Source organism: Myotis yumanensis, unplaced genomic scaffold, assembly GCF_028538775.1.
Source record: "Myotis yumanensis isolate MYYU_CA2020_CCGP unplaced genomic scaffold, mMyoYum1.0.hap1 SCAF_10, whole genome shotgun sequence".
NCBI lineage: Eukaryota > Metazoa > Chordata > Mammalia > Chiroptera > Vespertilionidae > Myotis > Myotis yumanensis.
The window spans coordinates 63,690,143-63,714,192 of NW_027223761.1; the positions used below are offsets into that span (position 1 = coordinate 63,690,143).

The 24,050-nt window shown below is 40.0% G+C and overlaps 1 protein-coding gene across 2 annotated transcripts in view; it reads right to left on the bottom strand.

The window, feature by feature from the left end:
- Window positions 1–524: 524 nt before the first annotated feature.
- The window catches only part of CNTN5 (contactin 5), a 1,123,865-nt gene continuing 1,100,339 nt past the window's right edge, over window positions 525–24,050 (bottom strand). For both annotated transcript variants that reach the window (XM_070425923.1, XM_070425924.1), the window contains exons 22-25: window positions 15,140–15,326; window positions 14,593–14,705; window positions 8,160–8,328; window positions 525–4,319 (exon numbers count right to left, since the gene is read on the bottom strand). In XM_070425923.1, coding sequence (XP_070282024.1) covers window positions 4,216–4,319; window positions 8,160–8,328; window positions 14,593–14,705; window positions 15,140–15,326 — 573 coding nt within the window. In that variant the 3' untranslated portion in view covers window positions 525–4,215. The remainder of the gene's footprint in view (window positions 4,320–8,159; window positions 8,329–14,592; window positions 14,706–15,139; window positions 15,327–24,050) is intronic.

Here is a 24,050-nt window from a genome sequence, read left to right on the forward strand (position 1 = left end):
TTTAAGGCCAAACTTAACTTAAATCCAATTAATTGCTAACTTGATATGTGCTGGACACTGGTGAGAGAAATCCTACAGTGATTGGAGGATCTCATAGACTAGTGAAGGGGAAACACTCATAAACAAATCATCGTAACATCTTGAGGCTGCTGCTATAATAGACGTGTACACACAGTGCTAAGGGAGCACAAAGAAATGAATGGCTGTCTGGGAGAATTGTACTTGGGTTATGCTGTTCCTAACAGAAGCAGAAGTGCACATTTACCAAACTCTGCAAAACTCATTTAATATGGTCTCTGTCCTGAGAAGAAATACATCGTGAGTCTAACTATGAACTTATCCCATTTGTACTGCTTTTTTTGCTTAGTTTATTCTTTGAGGTAGCTTCCAACTGTCAAGCTGAAACTACCATGGACATCTGTGGATAATGATATTTTCAGTGTGAAAACATTATCATAATTGTGAGTATACTGTGTTTTACGTGACATAAATAATGGCATTCATATAGTTGACAGGAGAGAAGATAAAAGTCAATAAAAAGAGAATTATTTATTAAAAAGATCTAATGTTACAAGAACAGTACACAGAATTATTATCTGACTGTGCCTTCCACACGGTATATAACCTTATATATAGTACATATATACAGACTGTATACAATATATTTGACGGTTTGACATGGGGTCCACAATACCTTCATATAGGTATGGAAAACATTCACTTTCATGGAATTTTTAATTATGAGGAGTGTTGTTTTTTTCTTCATAGTTCAATGGACATTATACAAAAATACAGTCCCTTTAGTGATTTAAGACTGTGTGGTTATTATTCTATTCAAGAAAAAGCTCACTCAATATTGCAGCTGGAAAATAATGTACCTTGATAAAGAACATTGTTTTGTTTTCTTCAAAGTAACAAGTATGCAATATATAAGTACATAAACATTTAAAACCTATTTTTAAGTAGGTTTATGATGCAAAATACATATTCTGTGCATGTCGAGTAAAAACATCCCATATCTTTGATTCCTCTAAGAATACAACATCAGAATTCTATATTTAAATATTCTGTCAGATATGTACCATCCATCAGCTAGGTGAAAATATTGGTTAATTTGAATTTGCCATATACTGACATTATATTTTGTGGTGGGGGGGTTCTTTTATAAGAGTTCTAGTAATAACTTGATTTTTAAAGTCTGTCACTAAGTCTTATATAAAACACCATGAAAAATTAAGAAAATGGTTTAATTAATCAAATATAAAGTAAAAATTATTGCCCATTTTAAAATATTCTTGCTGCATTCTTTTCAGATGCACATTTTGCACCTGCAAGCTATACTAGGCTCAGGAAGGCTCATATTTTGCCTGTCTAATAGCATCCCTCTCTGCAAAGTCCAGCCTCTCCCAGTACAAAGGAGGTGCTCAAGGAAGGCCATTTGGTCATTATTATTCACTGACTTCAATATTCACCATCTGTGGTAATTTATTAGAATAATCCATAAACTAAAATAGTCTTTTAAGTCACTACTTATTTGTTTAGAGGTTTTTTGGACATAATTCCCTCAAAATAGGAGTAACCAACATAAATAGTTGTTCTGTGGCTCTGAAATTAATCTTTTAGGGTATTCAGAACAGAAATTCCAATCTCTCCTCTGATTCTACAGGAATTAACCTCTAGAGCCACCAGTTTGAGCTCAATGTTGCTTCATATGGCTTCCTGTTAAAAATACAAATAGAATGAAAGTTATAAAAGAAATTGCTTTTTCAAAAAAAAAAAAAAAGAAAGAAAAGCAATTATGGTGGGCAGTTACATCCTAGGCTGGTATCTTCATTGACCAGGTCAACCTTTACCTTAACTGAGTTTATCTTTCTTTTTGCATCTATAACAACATACCCTTGAAATGTCTGGGTAACTTGTAACTTCCCTTTTTATGGACCCCTTGGGGCACAACCTAATGTGCCTGGGTGCCAGGACAGATACCACAAATTCCTTCATTGTTATCATGTTAATTGTTCCTGCACCCACCTAGTATGTGTCTATCATTTTATTTTTTATCCAATCCCAGGGATTTCCCCACTTTGCTTTCTCTCACCTCTCTAGCTATCACCAATGGATTTCATGTAGCCTACCTATGTCCCTTCCTTTGATTGCAATGGATAAATATAGATGTAACCCACCATTCTCTATGAAGTATTATCTCAATCCGTTGAGATTCTGCTTCCCTGCAATTGTCGACAGATTGGCTCAAATAAACTCACAAAAATTCCTTAAAAAAAAAAAAAAGAAATTGCTTTTTCTTCTCATACTAGAGGCACCGTGCACAAAATTTGTGCATGGGGGGCAGGAGGAGGGGGGGGGAGTCCCTCAGCCCAGCCTGCACCCTCTTGCAATCTGGGACCCTTCAGGGGATGTCCAACTGCCAGTTTAGGCCCGATCCCAACTGGCAGTTGGACATCCCTCTTGCAATCCGGGACCACTGACTCCTAACTTGCCTGCCTACCTGCTTAAATGCCCCTATCCACTCTGCCTTCCTGCCTGATTACCCCTAACTACTCTGCCTGCTTTCCTGATGCCCCTAACTGCTCACCTGCCTGCCTGATCACCCCTAACCGCCTCTGCCTTGGCCCCCACACCCGGGACCCGGGCTTCCTTTCCTCTGGCTAGCTGCAGGCACCCGGGACCACGGCCGGCTTTGCCTGGCCCTGGACGCAGGCACCCGGGACAGTGATTGTGGGTGGTTTCCCTGCCTCCAGGGTGGCTTCCCCGGGCCGGGCCCCGGCTTTATCCAGAGGGATGTTGGACGTCCGGAAGATGTCTGGTCGATCTGGTCTAATTACCATATTACCCTTTTATTAGTATAGATTAACATCACCTGTTAACATGCAGGCTGTTTATTGGTGTATGACTTTGCAAAAACTTTCTCTTCAGGCATCTTTTTGGGTGTGATGCAAACTCTGGCAAGTTCTCATGTTGGTTAGAACTTTTGTAAAAATATCACCAAGCAGAAAACATTCACCTCACTTTCTAACAACTATTTAGGATCAAATAGGTCTTGGTTGATGCCTCCAAATAGCAAATGGGGCTCACCTTGTACTGTGGCCATGTTTCCACAGTTTAATTTAAAAAATCAGTTTATCCTAGAGATCCTTTTTACTTAACAGTTGGTAATAATTTATAAGTGGTATGTGATGCACAGAACTGTTTAAAAATCAAAATTTATTTGTTATGCTTGAACCGTTTTAATTTACAGACTATATGTATGCATAATTATTTGCATGACAATTTTTCATTGTCCTTAAAATTATTTTCAATTAGAAGAAAACCTTGGACCTCATTCCACCTCTGTTTTGGCAGTAGGTGTGGAAACAGGAAGCTGTGTCTGTTGTCATTTCGTTTACAAGTTAGCACCCTTCGCAACAAGTCAGTGTCTGCAGTTCTTAGTAACCATATTTTTTGTGACTTTAAACTATCTTTTGTTATTAAAAATAAACATTTAATATATTTGCAGCTAGATAACATAGAACTTGATGAGAAACAACATCATTTAAATTCATTTGGACTCACTTTCTATTTATCTTGCACTAATATAAATGGCTTATTCCCTACCCTAATAACTTGCTCGAGGGATGCATATAGAATAGCATATTGACAAATTTTGCTATTTCACTATGCAGTCATACAATATTTTTCCAGAAAATTTTTGTATACTTATCCTATAATGGCCCACACAACTGAAGTATTTTTCATATCTCCTGTCATGTTGTCAATTGAAATATAAGCCAAAGGGAAAAAGGAAAAACAGTAGATTCAGCGTCTTAACCAAAGTTTTCATTCTCAGTTTTGTATTTGTGTTTGAAACAGTTCTGCTAGAAACCACTTACTTAACAAATGGATGGCACACACTTAGGGTTATCAGATATAAAATCAAATTCCCACATATTAAAAAAGTAAAGAATACATTAGACAGAAGTTACCATTGCTTTAAAAAATCATTACGTACAACCTGCATATTTTTATTGGACCAAGAACTGTCCTCTCCATTGACACAAACCAAAGAAAAATCTGATGGACAAGTCATATTTCCCCCAACCTCCTATAGGTGCATCATGTATAATCCCAAGTTTTTAAAGCTCATCCCAGTGTCCTGGGTCTCCACTTATAGTACACTCTTCGTCACTATTATCAGAGTAAAGCAAATTAAGTCTGCGGTTTTCACCAAGAGGTTGAAGGAATCATCAATGCCAAGAGCAACGTTACTGATGACGAAGATGTGGAGAGAGTATGGAGGGTTGACTGAGCACTAGTGATTTTTCCACCTGTGAAAAGAGAGAAGCAGTAATGGAGCAAATTATTTTGATTTTACTTGAGCTAGGAAAGAATTGTGTTTAGGTGTGTAAGACAAGTGAAGGCAACATTGGCCCTGTTTCTGACCAGAGTGTTCCTAGTATTTATGAAACAAGACATTGTCTGGGGTTCCCATAAGTTTCATGGAGGGCAGAAGTATATATGGAATACTGTATTAAAAAGGCAATGCCATGTCTGACAAACACATCTAATTAGAAGATTCAGGGTAAGTTTTACCAATGATGTAATAATGGAAAACATCCCACGTTACAAATATTAAAAGCAAAAGAATTTCTATAGTACACAGTTGAGGGCATGGAGCAAAAACAATTTGTAAAAGTTTGTGGCAATAGAAATGTATAATTTAATTACTTTAGCCAATTTTCCAATTTAATAATAATAGCATATTATTTCCTTTATTTAAAGGTTCTTGATTGATTTGAGTTTCAGTTGAGTAGATTCTCATACCAAAGTTGCCAAAGGAGAGTTATATTTCATCACTCTTACTTTCAACCAGAAGTTCTTCCTTCTTGAGACCAAAAACACCATATGCAGTTAAAGTATAAGGTGATTATCTGATTGAACTGACTGATCTGAATTGATTAGTTTGAAGTAGTTCTGATAGCACTACATAATCATAAACTAAGTGCTACTCTTAGATCTAACTTCAGAAATGGTTCTTCAAGCCAGAAGTCTTCTGAAGTATCATCATCATAATTTATATTTAATGAATGCATACTGCATGCCATGCACTGTACTATACATATTGTCTTTTCTCTTTTTTTAAATCCTCACCCAAGGATATTTTTTCCATTGATATTTTTAGAGAGAGAAGGAGGAAGGGAAAGGGAGGGGGAGAGAGAAACATCATAGTGAGAGAAGTACATTGATTGATTACCTCTCCCACGTGCCCCAATAGGCACTGGGGATGTACTTGTCCTTTGTCAGGAATGGAACCAGCGACCCTTTAGTGGGCATTCTAACCAATGAGCAAAACAGGCAAGCGCTTATATATATTATCTGATTTGATCCTCACAACATTCCTATTCAACAAGTAATATTATTTACCCCCCTGTTGCCAAGGAGGGAACTGGACTTAGAATGATTATAGAACTTGCTTAAAGCTCTCTGTGAAAAATCAATAAAATATACTTTAAAAATTCATATGCAATACTTCTGGTATTAATCCAAATCCTATGTAATAAAAGAGAAACATGCAAATTAACCATCCCTCTGCTATGCTCAAGCCACGCCCATCAGCCATGTCCACTAGCCAATCGGGAGCGAGTATGCAAATTAACCCAGCTAAGATAGCGGTGGCCATGGAGCTGGAGCGAGCAGGAGGCTTGGGTTGCTCCAGTGATGGAGGAAGCCAAGCTTCCCACCTGCCCTGGGCTCCACTCAAGGCTACAAATTTTCAATTATAGAAGATAAATAAATTCCAGAAAAAGAAAAAAAGGAAAAAAGGAGAGGCTGGGAGCTTGGGTTGCTGGGGAGCATGGCCAGCCTGAAAACGGCCATCAGCCCCTCATCCAGTCTGGCCAGTCACCCCAGCAGGACTCCCCCACCCTGAAAGGGCTGTGGGCAGCCTGAAAACGGCCCTCAGCCCCTCACCCAGGCTGGCACACCCCCCATGGAGTGAGGGTCCCTGCTGGGGGGCTTGACCAGCCTGCAAACAGCCATCAGCCCCTCACCCAGGTTGGCCAGGCACCCCAGCAGGACGCCCACCCTGATCGGGACACCCTTCAGGGCAAACCAGCTTGTCCCCACCCATGTATCAGGCCTCTATCCTATATAATAAAAGAGTAATATGCAAATTGACCCTAACAGCAGAAGCACTGGGAATGACTGGGAATGACACACACTGACTACCAGGGGGCAGACACTCAATGCAGGAGCTGCTCCCTGGTGGTCAGTGCACTCCCACATGGGGAGCTCTGCTCAGCCACAAGCCAGGCTGATGGCTGCCAGCACAGCGGTAGTGGAGGGAGCCTCTCCCACCTCCTCAGCAGCGCTAAGGATGTCCAACTGCAGCTTAGGCCTGCTTCCCGCTGGCAAGTGGACATGCCTCGAGGGTTCCCGGGCTGCCAGAGGGATGTCTGACTACAACTTAGGTCTGATCCCCTGAGGAGCGGGCCTAAGCCAGGAGGTGGACATCCCCCGAGGGATGCCAGACTATGAGAGGGCACAGGCAGGGCTGAGGGACTCCCCCGAGTGCACAAATTTTTGTGCACCAGGCCTCTAGTAAATAAATATTTGGAATGTAATAGAACCACAAGCAGAGTCCTACAGGCTATCACTTGATTCTTCTCTCTAGGTTGACAGTTCTGCTTGGAAATGATTGCTCAATAAATAATGCTTATAATTATACATTAATTAAATGTACATTAAACTTTTTTATGTATTTTTATTGATTTCAGAGAGAGGAAGGGAGAGGGAGAGATAGAAACATCAATGATAAAAAAAAAAAGAAACATCAATGATGAGAGAGAATCATTGATTGGCTGCCTCCTGCATGCCCCCCACTTGGGATCGAGCCCATAATCCAGGCATGTGCCCCTGACTGGAATCGAACCCAGGACCCTTCAGTTCACAGGCCAATGCTCTATCCACTAAGGCAAACTGGCTAGGGCCATTAAACATTTTTTATACAAGGCTTTATTGAAAATTGTTTAATACTTTCTTATTTGGACATTTGCATATTTAATTAAATATGTTCTTCCTATTTTGACTACATCAGTGAAAGGGTTACTTTTGTCCAAATTTGTGCAATCCTTCCTTCCTTTAACCAGTTTTCCCTTGCTGGTATAATAATGATGGTAGTGGTGAAGATATGTGGCCTTGGAGACAACCATACCTGGGTTTGAATCCTGGTTCTTGTACTTAGTAATAGTGTGATCTTAGGCAAGTTACTTAAATTTCATCTGTAAGATATGAATATGTAATGCCATCTACCTCATATGATTGTTACTAAGATTAAATAAGATCATGTATATAACTCACTTATCACCATATCTGATATATAATAAGGACTCAGTAAAAGCTAGAAATTATTAATATTGCTAACAACTACAATGTCTGAATAATTTCTGGGGATCTAATGTACAGCATGGTGATTTTAGTTAATAATAATACTATGATATATAATTAAAAGTTTCTAAGAGAGTAGATTTTAAATATTCTCACCACAAAAAGGAAATGGCAGTTATATGATTTGATGGAGGTGTTAACTAATGCTATGGCGGTAATCATTTTGCAAAATATAAGTATCAAATCAATACATTGCACACCTTAAGTTTACACAATGTTATTTGTCAAAACTAGAAAAAAAACTAAAAAACTTATGCTCAATAACATTTATAATTTATGTTGAAGTCAATAAACATGATCAAAATTTTAAAAAGCAGTCCCTTTGAACTTCCCTATCCCTCATGCTCCATTATGTAATGGTAAAGTAAGTCAAGATAATAGAGAAATAGGTATGTCAAACTAGAGCTGTACCAGTTTAAAAGCAATATTTCAAAACCCAAATGACAAGGTACTGCTTGAAATTAGGAAAGGCAAGGGAGTTTCACTAATGAAGACATTTAAATGAAACTGTCATGTCCTTTTTTGAATTTATAGAAATTCTGCGATTTGGGGCAGACTACAATGATTTGCATTAATCAGAGTATGACATGGCAATCAGAGTGAGAAAAGAAACCCTTCAAAATCTCTGGACCATGCAATCCATCATATTAATTTTCATAAGGTTTACACCATCTTGATGTTTTGAGTGGTCATCAAATTAAGCCTATTATGTCAAAACTTACCTGAATATGATGGTACCCTGATTTGGGAACTAGCCGTTCCATCTCCTCCTTCACTAGATGCTCGAACTTCAATGATATAGACTCCAGCATCGGGGAGAGGTACTACTGCTTGAGGTTTCTGTGTTTCAATAACTTGACTGTTGCTGTGGCCCTCTTGCCTATAAAAAACCTAGGAATGATAACAGGGTTTCAAACATAATGATATTTATGTTTCATTTCAAATGTTAATTGTCTACTGTATGTCACACTCTGTGCTAAGTACAAGGACCTTATAGCTTAAATACATACATAGACAATGTGACATATGTGCTATGTGACTCAACTGGGAGTATATACAATATGCTGGTCGAAAGCACAGTAGAATTTAATTCTGTCTGGAAGTTAGGGAAGGCTTTTCAGAGGAGGTGATGCCTGAGCTAAACATTTAAAGATGAGTCAAGCTCACCAGTTGTTCCAGGGGAGGAGAAGAATTCTAGAGAAAGGTAAGAGAAGATTAAAACATACATCTAAGCACCAAGAAATCATATCATTGGGGTATGGGATAGAGACAAGACATATGGGAAGACTCATGAGAAATGAGGCCAGAGAAGTATGTAGCAAGGGGGCAGATCACTGGGCGTCTTTCATTCTTGGTCATTGAAAGAAACAGTATCCCAGAAGCAGTCAAAGCTGTCAACCTTTAATCATTTGGAAGAAGTAAAAATAAAATTTGATAAATATATCAATAGTAAACCCTTAAAGTAGGAAATGGCTGAGGAGTTTAAAAATTTATTAATTTTACTTGTGGTTTGCTTGTTTTTTGGTGAACTGGCATTTGGATACATTGGGTAGTGAAGTTAAGCCTTTTTCAGACATTATCTATGGCACTAGAATTGAATATGTATTCATGGCAGAGTTTCATAACAAATTAGGATACAGAATTATACTGTTTACTTATCAAAATATTAAGGTCATAGAGATTATGCGATTTATACAATTTTATGTGACTAGTTATGTTAGAAATTATATTAGTTGAGCATTCTCATGATCAGCTCAGAGCACTTTCACTATATCATATTGTTCCTACTTATTTACCCCCAATAAACCTTTTTGTGTGTGTGTCCAATAATCAAGTAGCAGCAGTGAAGATATGTTAAGATGCATTTTTATCCAGTTTCATTATTTCTGTGCTTTTTCATAATTGTTGGTATTATAATATGATTACTTTGCATAATGGAAAGATCAATAGCTTTGCAAATCATACAGATCTGGAATCAAAACAAATATCCTTCAAAAGAAAAACAATCTCCTATGCATTCCTGTTTGGGCAAATGCGGGCAAGTTGCCAGTCTTTCTAAACCTCAAGTACCTCTACTGTAGAGATAATAACATTTATTTTATGGTTTTGTTAGAAGAATAAAATGAGAGGGTGCATATGAAATATCTAGCACAGGACCTAGTGCATGGGAAATGTAATAAGATAAAGCTACTTTTGCTTCATTGTTCTTTGTCAATGGCCAGAATTCACATATGCATCACAAAATATGAACTGACTTGGGAACCTAGACAAAAATCTGTAATACTGTTTTCTTATAAAAATGTGATTTTAACTCGAATTAACCTACAGACAAGAAAAAATACTTCTGTATAAATGTATATAACATGTGCAATAATTGTAGCTACTGAACTTCATACAAGGAAGGAAGCCATAGCCTTGATGTAGTTACAAAGTGATAAGAGCATTATTGAATGTTTCTCATGTGGGCCAGGCATAGTGCTATACACTGGAGATTCGCCAGAGGACAAGACAATATGGTTTCAGCCCTTATGGCACTTATGGTCTAATGCATGGTGGACATAGGTAACGATGCAATGAAGTGTATTATGTACTGCAATAGGAAACATATTTGATGGTAAAGCAAGTCATGGAGTGGGTATTTAGTCAAGATTTGGGGAACCAGAAACACTTCTTAGATGATGCCTATGGCAGTTTCTTTTGGCTTAAAAAAATGACAGTTGTATCAGAATGTATGCTTCTCATTTTGACTGTAACAGTGTAATGAATTAGAATTCTGATCATCCACATGAGGTAATTAGAAAGCAAATACATGGCAATGGGAATGTATGTAAATTGGTGAGGGTTGGCAGGGGAGTGACTATATTAGAGGACACTATTATTATGGTGGATAAATTACAATTCTTATGACAAAGAAAAATGCAACCAGTAATGCATATCTAATGTTGCTGTAAAATCCAGAGTTGAAGACTAATTTGTGGATCAGTTGAGATTTAGGAACAAAAGGTGAAAGCAGAAAAATATCACTTTATGGTAACAAAGGGAGTTTGAGATTAAATGTGGTTTTTATCAATACATCCGGGGAGATGTACTGCTGTGAGTCAGTAAGTAGGTATACTAAGTGAAAAGAGACATTAAATTCATTTTCAGTCTTAGGTGCTTTAGAGAATCTTGGCTCATTTTAAAATCCCAATTTAGAAAAGATGAATAAGAATAAGAAATATGAGAAGGTTAAGGAGTTATCAAGACATGTCTGAAATAGTTATTGACAGTAAAGAGTTCAGAGAGTACTTAAAAAATCTGGAAGTGTATAGATTGGCAGTTGCGATGACAGCTATCTTTAGGCACAAAGGAAATTGTCTAATGTATTGTCAAGACTATTCTCATTTGTTATCTAAAAAACTGAGAGCCAGTGTACCATCCATAGAGAGTTTTTTAAGCAAAAAAATTAATACAGAAATGCTATTCTCAAAGGCACAATTTGGAAACAGCTAGTGTATATATCTGATGGTAACAGAATAATAGGGTGAGTATGCTTAACAATATAACAGAATACATTTTTGCTGGTTCTACCCACAAGTGCCCCTGAAAAGGATGGATCCTATTAAAGGCCTATGCACCAGCTGAGCATTTTGCGAATAGTTAATGGAAACAATTGCTCTTCATTATAGAGGGTGAGGATTCAGAATCCCCAGTGGCAATGGGTGGATGATAAGGAATCAGTAAGATGAATAGAATCTGGATAAAAAGAAGTTGGAACCACAAGTACCAGTGAGAAGCCACTGGCTGTAGGGTGGCTGAAAAGCTCTATTAAGAACAGGATCTTGTTTGTCCATTCATAGATTGAAGGACACCAAGGTTGCATCTATATCTTGGCTATTGTAAATTTTCCTGCAATGGACATAGGAGTGCTTTTCTCTTTTCAAATTAAATGTTTTAATTTTCTTTAGATAAATACCCAAAAGTGGAATTGCTGGGTCATGGTAGACCTATTTTTAGGTTTTTGAGAAATTTCCATATTGGCTACATCAAATCTTGTGATTTTCAACAACATGGATGGACCTAGAGGGTATTATATTAAGTGAGATAAGTCAGACAGAGAAAGACAAATACCATATAGTTTCACTTATAAGTGGAATCTAAAAAAAGAAAAATCAATAAGCAAAACAAAATGGGACTCATAGACACAGAGGTCAAACAAATGGCGGCTGGAGAGGAAGGGAATGGGGATTGATGAAAAAGGTGAAAGTGAATATAGTCAATAATGTTGTGATAAATTTGCATGGTAACAGGTGATTACTAGACTTGGTGTGGTGATAAAGTATATAAATGTCAAATCATTGTATTGTACACCTGAAACACATATAATATTGTATACCAACTACATTTAAGAAATAAAGCACAGGATCTTGAATAAGTCCTGGAGAAATCATGTACAGCAGAGTGACTGTAGTTAATAAAATAAAAAATAAAAAAGAACAAAACTTTCTGAAGGGCAATATTCAGATGTGTATCTGTGTTGTGTGTCTTTCACTCTATAATCTCCCCCTACCAAATTTCCACGAAGTCTGATGTATATGTAACATTATGTAAGCTACTTCTGTCTTAAAATTATTTTATGATGAAAAATTTCAAGCATACTCAAATGTAGAGAGGATAGTATAAGCCATTATACCTGAGTCTTTCTAACTGATGTGAATCACAGGAAAGAGGCTGCGTCCGTATTTGGAATGAGTATAAGCTGAAGGAAAGCTCTAAGATACAGGAAATCAATGAGGCTAGAATAGCCATAGACTTTACACTCCCTGAGAAGCTGGAGAAATATACGAGTGGGCTTCAAAATTCCACAGGGTGTAGCCTACAGTATCAATCCAAGTGGACAGGTATCTCAGGAGTCTGGAAGGCCCTAACTGATGTCTGAGTTGAATAAACAAACAAAAACATCTGTTTATATTGATGGATACCTCTAGCTGGGTCAGAGTTAATTAGTTTATTCATCCATTCTAGAAGCCCTGGGGATAAAGAGACGAGTGAGACAGGGTCCTTCCCTTCAATCATATATAGCCTGGTGGGGAGACAGTCACATATAAAAAGGAAGAGCAGCTCTAGCTGGTTTGGCTCAGTAGATAGTCAGCCTACAGACCAGAGGGTCCTGGGTTTGATTCCGGTCAAGGGCACTTATCTTAGTTGCAGGCTCCTCCCTGGCCTGGACCCTGACCAGGATTCATGTAGAACAGTGGTTCTCAACCTTCCTAATGCCGCGACTCTTTAATACAGTTCCTCATGTTGTGGTGACCCCCAATTTCATTGTTACAAGTTGAACATAATTAAAGCATAGCTATTAATCACAAAAACAATATGTAATTAAATACGTGTTTTCCGATGGTCTTAGGCGACCTGTGAAAGGCGACCTGTTCACAGATTGAGAACCGCTGGTGTAGGAGAAAACCAATCGATGTGTTTCTCTCACATCAATGTTTCTGTCTTTCCCTCTCGATTCCACTCTCTCTAAAAATCAATGGAAAAATATCCTCGGGTGAGGATTGACAAAAAATAAAATTAAAATAAAATAAAAAGGAAGAGCAATGACAGAGGCAGAAATGGCAATTGTGAACAAAGTGTAGGGTCACCTCACCTGGGACAATGATGTTCAACCTCACGTATTCTCCAGGTTAAATGGTGCTTCTCCTCTCACCTAAGAGGTGCCTGAAGCCATTGCTTTCACCTAGCTTTTCCTTGTGTTCTATTTGCCACTCCTGTTTGGGAGATTGCTTGCCATATGCTAATGAGGTTTTATATTGGTTCTTGGTCTATCACTCTCATTGTACTTCTGCTCCTAATCACTGAAGGGTATATTTGCATTAGAGGACAAGTAGTGAGGACCGGGGAAAGGGTATGTAAAAAAGGGGACTGAGAAAGGGTTCAGAAAATGGCTCATCTTGCCTACCCCAAAAGGTCAAATTCAATATCCTTGGGGATTATGACAGATTGGAGCATGTATGTTTGAATGTGGGGGTGTCTGTGATCCATACCAATTACAGTCTGTAAGAAATGCTGCAGTTTGCATCTTAAAATATTCTTAATGGATATTACTTACCTTAAAAAATATATCCAATTTATAACTTCTCGTTTTTTTAGCTTTAGAATTTTATCACTTTGTATACAAAATGTTACCATCTCTGGTAGCTGAAAAGCCACCTAAATGAAGCTGTTCAATCTAAATATTAGCACTGAAATATTTTTAAAATCTGCTATAAATAATATTCAACTAATGATTCTGTCTGGAGTTTAAGACAATAAACAGAATCTGACGTATGGACTAAAATTTGAAGCTCAGCCAATTCAATACATAGGCCACATCTATTTTAAAATCAGAGACAAAGCTGTTTTTCAAGAACGAACTATCTAAATGTTTTCATATTTCCAGATCTCTTGCTGACACAAAGCAGGATGGCCGTATATGAAATGTTACATCTACTTTGGAGCTTTCTGTCTCTCTCCATGAGCTCCTTCCAACGCTGTGTGCTGGCCTAGCATTTTTTCTTCCTCTGTTGCTTTGCTAATAGAAAATCTTTCTATCAAATAGTCATCTAGTATTTTCTATCTGCCAGCACAGTTTGTCTGTGGAGAGAGAACGCCAGGATACATTCTGCGGGTTCTGACACTGTGCTTCCTGGGACCCGCTACTCAAATTGTTGTTGCTTTTCCTACCCATTCCTTTCCCATGCCTGGTGCAGTGGGGATAAATTCTGACTGCCGTGGCTTCCTTACTGCAGGAAATTCTTCCTAGGAATAGAGGTGGAAAATGACTGAGAAAAAAACTGGTATGTGATGGTCTTTTTAAAAAATATATATATTTTTATTGATTTCAGAGATGAATGGAAAGGGAAAGAGAGATAGAAACAACAATGATGAGAGAGAATCATTGATTGGCTGCCTCCTGCACCCTCCTCCCTACTGGCGATTTAGCCTGCAACCAGGGCATGTGCCTTTGACCAGAATCGAACCCGGGACCTTCAGTCTGCAGTCTGACACTCTATCCACTGAGCCAAACTGGCTAGGGCTGTGATGGGTCTTTTTATGGCTTATTAATTATACATCCTCACAATAACAGTGTTCGAGACCAGTGTCTACCCCAGGGAGTGAAGAAACACTGACCTTGTAGCCCATGACTTCAGATTCGTTGGCTAATGGTCTGACAGGTTCCCAGCCCAGAGAAAGCTCAGAGCCTTGCTGCTCCCACCTGAGGTTGGCAGGTGCTTGACTAGGGGCTGCAAGATAAGAAGTGAAAGAACTGACAAGGGGTCTTACATACATCTCCTCACCTAAATCCTTGCATTTCAGTCTTTTCGCGTGCTTCATAGTTGGCTGGCACCATAGGTTCCTTCCAGCTAGAGTCAGAAAGGAGGGTTTTGCTCCAGAATTGTCATTTTAATAGTTACTCTACTGAGCTTTTGAACCTGAGTCCTTTAATCTCCCGTTCGTGTCAAAATCGCTTAGCCTTGTTCCACAGGAAAATAACCTTTATCCACTGTGAATGCAGAAATTGCTGAGCTATTTTTGGAAGTCAGATCTAAGCAATGAACAAGACTATGTATCTAAACTCTCCGTCAACTCTGCTTATTATGTACCTCATGTGGCTTTCAGAAATGCTAAAAGATGTTTCCTTTTAGTCTGAAACGAACGAAAAGCGCCGGTCACTTACGGGATTTCTTGGTGGTTGCGCTCACTTCACCGCTCGGTGGCCCATATCCAGCTCCATTATAGGCCCTCACTGTGAAGTGATATAATGTGTTTCCTTCCAGTCCTGTCAGGGTGACAGATGACTCGTTCCCCTTCGTTTTGACTGTTTCTGCTGCATCTTCTTGTTCCTCGTCTTTCCGATAACTAACCTGTCAACATATTATCACATGACAGATTAATTGTAAGGTTTCCCCTCTGCTGGTGATTATTTGAACTTTAAAAAGTGTCTTGCACACTCATATGTAGGAAATCACTTCTGTAACATTCAATTAACAGGTCCTACTAGTGAGACTAAAATCACAGTCTTGGTCAGGGCCCAATCTGCATCTGTGTGCATTGCCCAGTTGGCACCTGTGCTGAGCAGTACTCAGCAAAACAAGGAGAGGTGCTACCGTGTAGCCTGGTAGCACGAAGAACATTAAGGAAGAATCACTGAAAGAAACGGAAGTGCTCTTCTCTCCTAGGTCATCAGAACCATTTATCCTTCAAAGCCCCGGTGCTTTGAATGAATTATTTGAGAAAGAAGAATGAAGAATATTTCCTCCTGGGCCTGGAATAAAGGTGAATCACACAAGCTGTATGGGTTTAATAGAGAAGAGGTGACAGAAACTCATGATAACGTGGAGTGGTCTAAATGTCGAGAATGCGTATTGTTAGATTATGGGAAGGAGGGAGAGGGGAAGAGCTGTGTGTCGAAGCACATTTTGTGCACTGAGATGATCTGTTCTGGTTATGAACTCATGGGGCTCCTCCCATACCAAACTTGGTCTCTCCGTGAGATTCAGTAATTGCCTCTGTGTACCTAAAGCTTAACTTTTTCAGGCACTAAACTTTAACTATGCATAAGTGCACAGGGGAACAATTCTCTACTCCCCTTCCCCGCATATGTATTTATTGTGGTAAAGGTAATGGGAAAGTTATTACTTTTCCCCAATTAGTTACTGTGGTAAAAGAAGTGGACACTGCACCCATGTCATCCTCCTTCAAGTGCTTGGTCTACTGTACAGGCTAGAAAGCCACACACCATTTTTCAGATTCTTTTCCAGCTAAGGTTGCTGCTATGCACTGTGGGCAGTGAGTAGTTTGGCTGAAACTTGAACTGTTCTGGAACATACCTAGGACTGCTATTTCCAGTTGTGGCTATAGGAAGTCAATATCAGATCTTACCTCTCAGAAAAAAATAATATTGCATCACCACACTCTATTAAAGGCCTCTACCAGCCTTGATGCTGACTGAAGGCAAAGGGAGTAGAAATGGGTAGAGAAGGAAGGACGTTATAAACTGTAACTGCAGTTTTAGGAAATAAAGACTGTAATAGCCATACTTTCTTCCTTGTACTGTTTTTGTATATATGTATTAAATAACTCGGGCCCTTTCCTTTCTTCTAATATTTTTATATAGGGAGCTGTGGGTAGGTAACGTTCTAATGTACTTCATTCGAGGAGGAATAAACCTTCACCCTGAGATGGACAGATTGACTGGTGGAAATTTCTCTGGCTTTCCTTTCCAGGGAGGTGGTGAGTGCATTTTCACCTGTATGAGATAGTTGCGCTATGTCAGTATGGAACATCATCACTGCTCATTGTTGCTCTAGGGCAGTGGTCGGCAAACTGCGGCTCGGCAAACCGCGGCTCGCGAGCCACATGTGGCTCATTGGCCCCTTCAGTGTGGCTCTTCCACAAAATACCGGCTCTTCCACAAAATACCAACTTCTGCGCATGGGCCACGAAGTTTCAATCGCACTGTATGTGCGCGCCCACACATGGTATTTTGTGGAAGAGCCACACTGAAGGGGCCAAAGAGCTGCATGTGGCTCGCGAGCCGCGGTTTGCCGACCACGGCTCTAGGGGAGTTGTTGAATTGAAAAAAATCATGTGCATGGATATTAAATAACCAAAGGGATATGGTATGTTCGTGTTCAACATCCATTTTACCTTGATGCTAGTGTGTCTTCTTGGACTAAAGAAGATGAAGAAACAAAAACATTTTTCTAAGAGTCCCTTGCAGTTAGAAATCTCATCATGTTTTAGGTTCAGCCAGTCAGATGCACATGCCTGAGATCTGAATGTAGAAGAAACATGGAGGCTAAACATTCACGGCTTCTGCTTTTCTGCAGGCAAGCATAGTAATGCGGTCATTATTTTTCCTCTTTCCCGCTGATGGGACAGCACTAACGAATGACTTGCTGTCTAACCATTAGCTTTATGGGAGCCAAGAAGCAGGGCACAAGACATCTATTTTGTTGGTGCAAATTGCAGCGAGCCTGGTGAGATTCTGGAGCTGACAAACATAGCGGAGGCCTCCAGGTTACAGTAGCTTCCTGAGTGTGGTGCCATCTTGACCATGGTGGCTTCCAAACCGTGGCAGTGGCCTGAGTTTCTGGAGCTGGTGGCTTTCTGCTTTCAGAAGATATCAGTGTCTTCCTCTATGGCTTGATCCCATAGTGTGACTTTAATAGTCATTCTTGAAAGATCACCTTAGAGCAGTGATGGTGAACCTATGACACGCGTGTCAGAGGTGACACGCGAACTCATTTTTTTGGTTGATTTTTCTTTGTTAAATGGCGTTTAAATATATAAAATAAATATCAAAAATATAAATCTTTGTTTTACTATGGTTGCAAATATCAAAAAATTTCTATATGTGACACGGCACCAGAGTTAAGTTAGGGTTTTTCAAAATGCTGACACGCCGAGCTCAAAAGGTTCACCCTCACTGCCCTAGAGTGTGTTAATTTAACTCAGTAATATAAGCCATTCAATACCTATAATACAACATTTCTTACTTAAATTAGTTGAAGCAATTCAGTTCTTTGTAACTGAACCCTGATACACCTACACAGAGCTCTAATTTACATATATATATATTTTTTAAAAAGGTTGATATGATAGCAGTGGCTGGTGTTGCTCAGTGATTAGAGTGTTGGCCCATGCACTGAAGGGTATCAGGCACTCAATTCTGCCCGTTGACTCACTTAGAACCTGCCTCACACAACTTATATACTGCCAGAGGTTCTTTCAGTGCATAAACCTAATGGAAAGCTGGTAGGTGGAGGCAAATCTTAAGGTACCTTAGGCCCTTACTGACCTGCCCCAGGCTCAGTGCTGATGGGAGCTGGCCTTAGTATGCAGTTAGGACCATCCCTCCCATGAGTTCCTGAGCCCAGCAGAGGCAGCCACCAACCATGGATTGCTTTGTAGCTCCTAACAGGTAGCCCAGGGCAAGTCACAGGAAGCATCTGGCATTAACCTGCACCAGAATTCCTCCCAAGAGGCCCAGAAACAACACATACCCAGGACTTCAGATCACATGATAGTACAACCCAGTTAGCTCTACAAATGACACACCAAAAGGGAGACCTTGGCAGGCACCAAACACTGCTAGGGCAAATTCTGCTTTGTAGGGTCAGCCCCTGTACAGCAGCTGGTACACTGTGGTTGGGGTCAATCTGACCATCAGTTAGCCTGAGAATCAATCCTACCCATGGATGGGCCAACAGCAATCAAGACTCAACTACAAGAAGAGGGCTCACAAAACGCACACAAGGGACACTCATGGTGTACCTAATTCAGCTGATCAGAAAGAGTACCACTGAGCCCCACAGAATACCAATTACATAAAGGCTACACTACCAGGACTGGGAGACTTAGCAGATCAACCTAATATACTGAAACAAATACAGAGAGGAATCCAAAATGGGAAGACAAAGAAACATGCCCCAAAGAAAGAACAGAGGAAAGCCCAAGCAAGAGAACTAAATAAAATGGAGGCAAGCAATCTACCAAATATAGAGTTCAAAGCAATGCTTATAAGGATTCTCATGGAACTTAAGGGAAGAATGGATGAATGCAGTAAGAACTTCAACAAAGAGACAGTAAGTATAAAAAAAGAACACAGAGCTCTGGCTGGTGTGGCTCAGTTGGTTGGAGTGTTGTCCTATACACCTAAAGGTCATGGGTTTGATTCCTGGTCAGGGCACATACCCAAGTTATGGCTTTGATCCCAGGTTGGGGTGCATATGGGAGGCAACTGATAAATGTATCTCTCTTACATTGATGTTTCTCTTTCTCTCTCTCTCTCTCTCTCTCTCTCTCTCATTCTCTGTCTCAAAAACAAAACAAAAACAAACAAACAAACAAACAAAAAACCCCAAAAATCCACAGCAATAAATACATATCCTCTGTTGAGGATTTAAAAGAAAAGGACATAGAAACAAACAACAACAACAACAAAAAAGAATGAGTCAGAAATGAAGAATACAGTATTTAAATGAAGAAAACTCTACAAGAAATCTATAGCAGATTAGATGAAGCAAAGAACCAAATCAGCAATTTGCAAGACACGGTAGTCAAAAACACCCACTTGAATCAGCAAACGGGAAAAGGAATTAAAAGACGAGGATAGTTTAAGGAACCTCTGGGACAACATGAAGTGTAACAACATCCACATTATAGGGATATCAGAAAGAGAAGAAAGAGAGAGAGATTGAAAATCCATTTGAAGAAATAATCACTGGTAATGTTCTAATCTGGTGAAGAAAAAAGACAAATAAGTCCAGGAAATGTAGAGAGTTCCAAACAAGATGAACCCAAAAGACTCACACTTAGATAAATCATAATTAAACTAACAAAAGTAAAAGATATAGAGAGACTCTTAAAAGCAGCAAGAGAGAGTTAGTTATTGAAAAGAGAGCTCCCATAAGAATGTCAACTGATTTCTCAACAGAAACATTTCAGGCCAGTGGGATTGGCACAAAATATTCAAAATAATGAAAAAGAAGGACCTACAGCTAAGACTACTCTACCCTCCAAAGTTAAAGGAGAAATAAAAAATTTCTAGACAAGCCGAAGCCGGTTTGGCTCAGTGGATAGAGCGTCGGCCTGCGGACTGAAAGGTCCCAGGTTCGATTCCGGTCAGGGGCATGTACCTGGGTTGCGGGCGCATCCCCAGTGGGAGATGTGCAGGAGGCAGCTGGTCGATGTTTCTCTCTCGTCGATGTTTCTAACTCTCTATCTCTCTCCCTTCCTCTCTGTAAAAAATCAATAAAATATATTTAAAAAAAAAAAAAAAGAAATTCTTTGTTAAAAAAAAAAAAAAATTTCTAGACAAATAAAGCTAAAGACATTCATCATACTTGTAAACCAGTATGACAAGAAATGTTAAGGGGACTTCTTTAAAAGAAGAAAGACAAAAAGGAACATAAATATGAATAATAAAATAATAATAAATATGTATCTATCAATAATCACTTTAAAAGTAAATGAATTAAATGCTTCAGTCAAAAAGACATAAGGTAGCTGAGTGGATAAGAAAATAAGACCCATACATATGCTGTCTACAAGACTCACTTTTTGAAAGGGGCACATACAGACAGACTAAAAGTAAAGGGATAGAAATAGATATTTTATGCAAATGGATTACAAAAAAAGTTTGGGTAGCAATATTAATTCAGACATATAGACTTTAAAACAAAGGCCATAAAAGAGACAAAGAAGGTCACTATAAATTGATAAATGGATCACTCCAATAAGAGGATATAGCCCTTGTAAATATTTATGCCCCAACACAGGTGTACCTAAATATATAGAGCAAATATTGATGGAAATAAAGGAGAGATCAGCAATAATCTTATATAATAAAAGCCTAATATGCTAAGTGTCTGGTCATCCATTCAACCAATCAAAATGTAATATGCTAATGATATGTTAAGGCTGCTCAACCACTCACTATGACATGCACTGACCACCAGGGGGCAGAAAGTTGACCAGTCGACCAGTTGCTATGATGTGCACTGACCACCAGGGGGCAGACAGTCAACCAGTTGATCAGTCACTATGACATGTACTAACCACAAGGGGGCAAATGCTCTGACCAGTAGGTTAGCTTGCTGCTGGGGTCTGGCCAATTGGGACTGAGTGAGATGGGCTGGACATGCCCTGGAGTCCTCCCATGGTCCCACCCTGGCTGGCCAACCTCTCATGTCCTTCCCCAGTCCCAAGAGTGCGCCAGTGTGGTCCCTCAGCCCGGCCTTCACCCTCTCGCAATCTGGGACCCCTCGGGGGATGACAGAGAGCCAGTTCCGGCCTGATCCTGCAGGCCAGGCCAAGGGACCCCACTGGTGCACAAATTCATGCACTGGGCCTCTAGTATAGACATCAATGGATAGATCTTCCAGACAGAAAATCAACAAGGAAAGAATGGCCTTAAATGACACATTAGACTAGACAGAAAATCAATAAGGAAACAGTGGCCTTAAATGACACATTAGACCAGATGGACTTAATTGATATTTTCAGAGCATTTTATCCATAAAGCAGAATATATATTCTTTTCAAGTAAACAAGGAACATATTACAGAATAGACCACATGTTAGGCCACTAAACAAATCTGATTAAATTTAAGAAGATTGAATTCATATCAAGAGTCTTCTGCAACCACAATGGTATGAAATTCAAGATCAGTTATAAGATAAAAGCAGAAAAAAAACATACACAAACGTGGAGGCTAAGCAACATGTAACTAAACAATGAAAGGATTAACAATGAGATCAAGGAAGAAATAAGAGAATACCTTGAGACAAATGAAAATGAAAACACAACCATCCAAAATCTATGGGACACAGTGAAAGTATTCCCAAGAGGGAAATTCAGAGCAAATACAGGCCTACATCAAGAAAAAAAAATCTCAATAAACAATTTAACCTTACACCTAGATAAACTATTTTTTAAAAAGCCCATAGTTAGTAGAAGAAAGGAAATAATAAAGATCAGAGTGGAAATAAATGAATAGAGTCTGAAAAAATCAATACAAAGGATCAATAAAACCAAAGCTGGTTCTTTGAAAAGATAAAGAGGATTGATAAACCTTTAGACACCCATTAGTAAAAAGAGAGAGGACCCAAATAAATAAAATCAGAAATGAAAGTGAAATGGCAACTGACACCACAGAAATACAAAGGTTTATAAGAAAATGCTATGAAAAATTATATGCCAATAAATTGGACTACCTGGAAGAAATAGATAAATTCCTAGAAACATATAATCTTTCAAGAGTGAATAAAACAAAACAAAACAGGAAATCTGATTTCACCAATTATAAAGAACAAAATCAAAGTAGCAATAAAAAATACTCCCAAAAAATGAAAGTCCTGACTGGATGGCTTCACAGGTCAATTTTATCACACATACAAAGAAAAACTAATATCCATCCTTCTCAAACTCCAAAAATTTCAATAGGAGAGAAGTCTCTTAAGCCCATTTAATGATACCAGCATTATCCTGATTCCAAAACCAGATAAAGACACTACAAAAAAAGAAATTTAAATTCAATATCCCTGATGAACATAGATGCAAAAATACTCATAAGCGAAACTCCTTCTAAAGTTGAAATTCTTCATTCAAATTCCCCCGACTAGTCAATTTCTATCCTAATAATAGATTTCATCAACCATATAAATTTTGAACTTTATACGAGATCACTTGAATTGAGGTTAAAAACATTGAAAAAGATAAAAGTATCTAAAGCTAGAAGTGTAGATAACCTACTCTTTTATCACCTCACATAGTTGTGTGTTTTTTGTTGTGTCTGTATCCCCTCCTATATTTTTATTATATACTAGATGCCCAGTGCGCAAAATTCGTGCAGAGGGGGGTCCCTCAGCTCGGCTTACCACCCCCCCCCCCCACATAGTCCGGGAGCCCCCACGGGATGGCCTACTGTTGGTTTAGGCCCACTTGGAGTGGGCCTAAGGTGCAGTCTGGCCTCCCTCTGCGGGAGGTGACCAGCCGATCAGGTATATAGATACTTTCAGGAGGGAGCACGGACTCCTTCCTTATTTCTTTCTTCTGTGGTTAGAGAACAGGGGACTAAAAGGTGGAGACAGAACTGTGGCTGAGGCTATGGCTTTTGTAGGCAGTGGAAAGAGGGAGAGGGCTGGGGAAAGTCTAGACACGTTTCCTTCGATTGTCCTCCCTTCCTCCAGGCCCCTCCCTCTGTTTTTTCCTTCTCATGGCGGACGCTCAGGCCGACCGGAGCCTAGCGAGGGTGGTGTTCAGCCCCCTCACTTCTCAGCTGAATGTACAGTCACCTCGCATTCCAAGAGGGGCTGTTTTCAAGTGACTAAAGCACTGGGAATTCACAGCTCCCGGCCTTGCCCCTCTCGGTTCCCTCCTTGGGTCGGTTGCAAAGTTCACTGAGACACTGAAGCAGCTCTACCCCAGTAGTTCTGCACTGGCCCCTGCCCAGCCCAGCCCCCCCCCCCCCCAACCCCCTGGGTACTCTTCTTTGAGTCTCCAGGCCCACAGTCTGCACTCGGGGAGGTCACCCGGAGCCCATTCCTCGAGGCAGGTGGGGCAGGGGGGCTAACTTGGAGAGCTTGAGGAAGATGGCAGAGTAACAGTTGGCATGAACTGGTGCCTGCTCAGCCAGACTTCCTAAGCTCCCCACAGGGCCCAGGCCGGGCCCCTTCCCAGCGCCAGGAGGACCCCAGCTGAGGTCCCCTCCCTGCACCCAGCACCCTCCTTCCTGTTTCACCAATGGGGGCAGGAGGAGCTGGCCCGCGATGCTCTGGTCCCTGCCAACCAGGCAGGTGGCAGTGCAGGCGGTGCAGCCTAGGGTACTGGCGGTGGCCATGAGCTTCTTCTCCCTGTCTGAAGCACAGGGCAAGGTCTGTGGCCAGGCCTTGGAGGCAGTTGCCAGACCAGGGCGAGGCAGAGCACCGGGCGCTAGCAGGCTGGGCAGTCTGTGCACACCCACTCCGGCTCCAGGCTGCCGGGCACCCACCGAGGAGCAGCACAGCAACCTGCAGTGAAGCCCCATGCCCCTCACAGCCGTCCCTCATGGAGACGCTGCTGAGCCACCATCCAGCCTGTG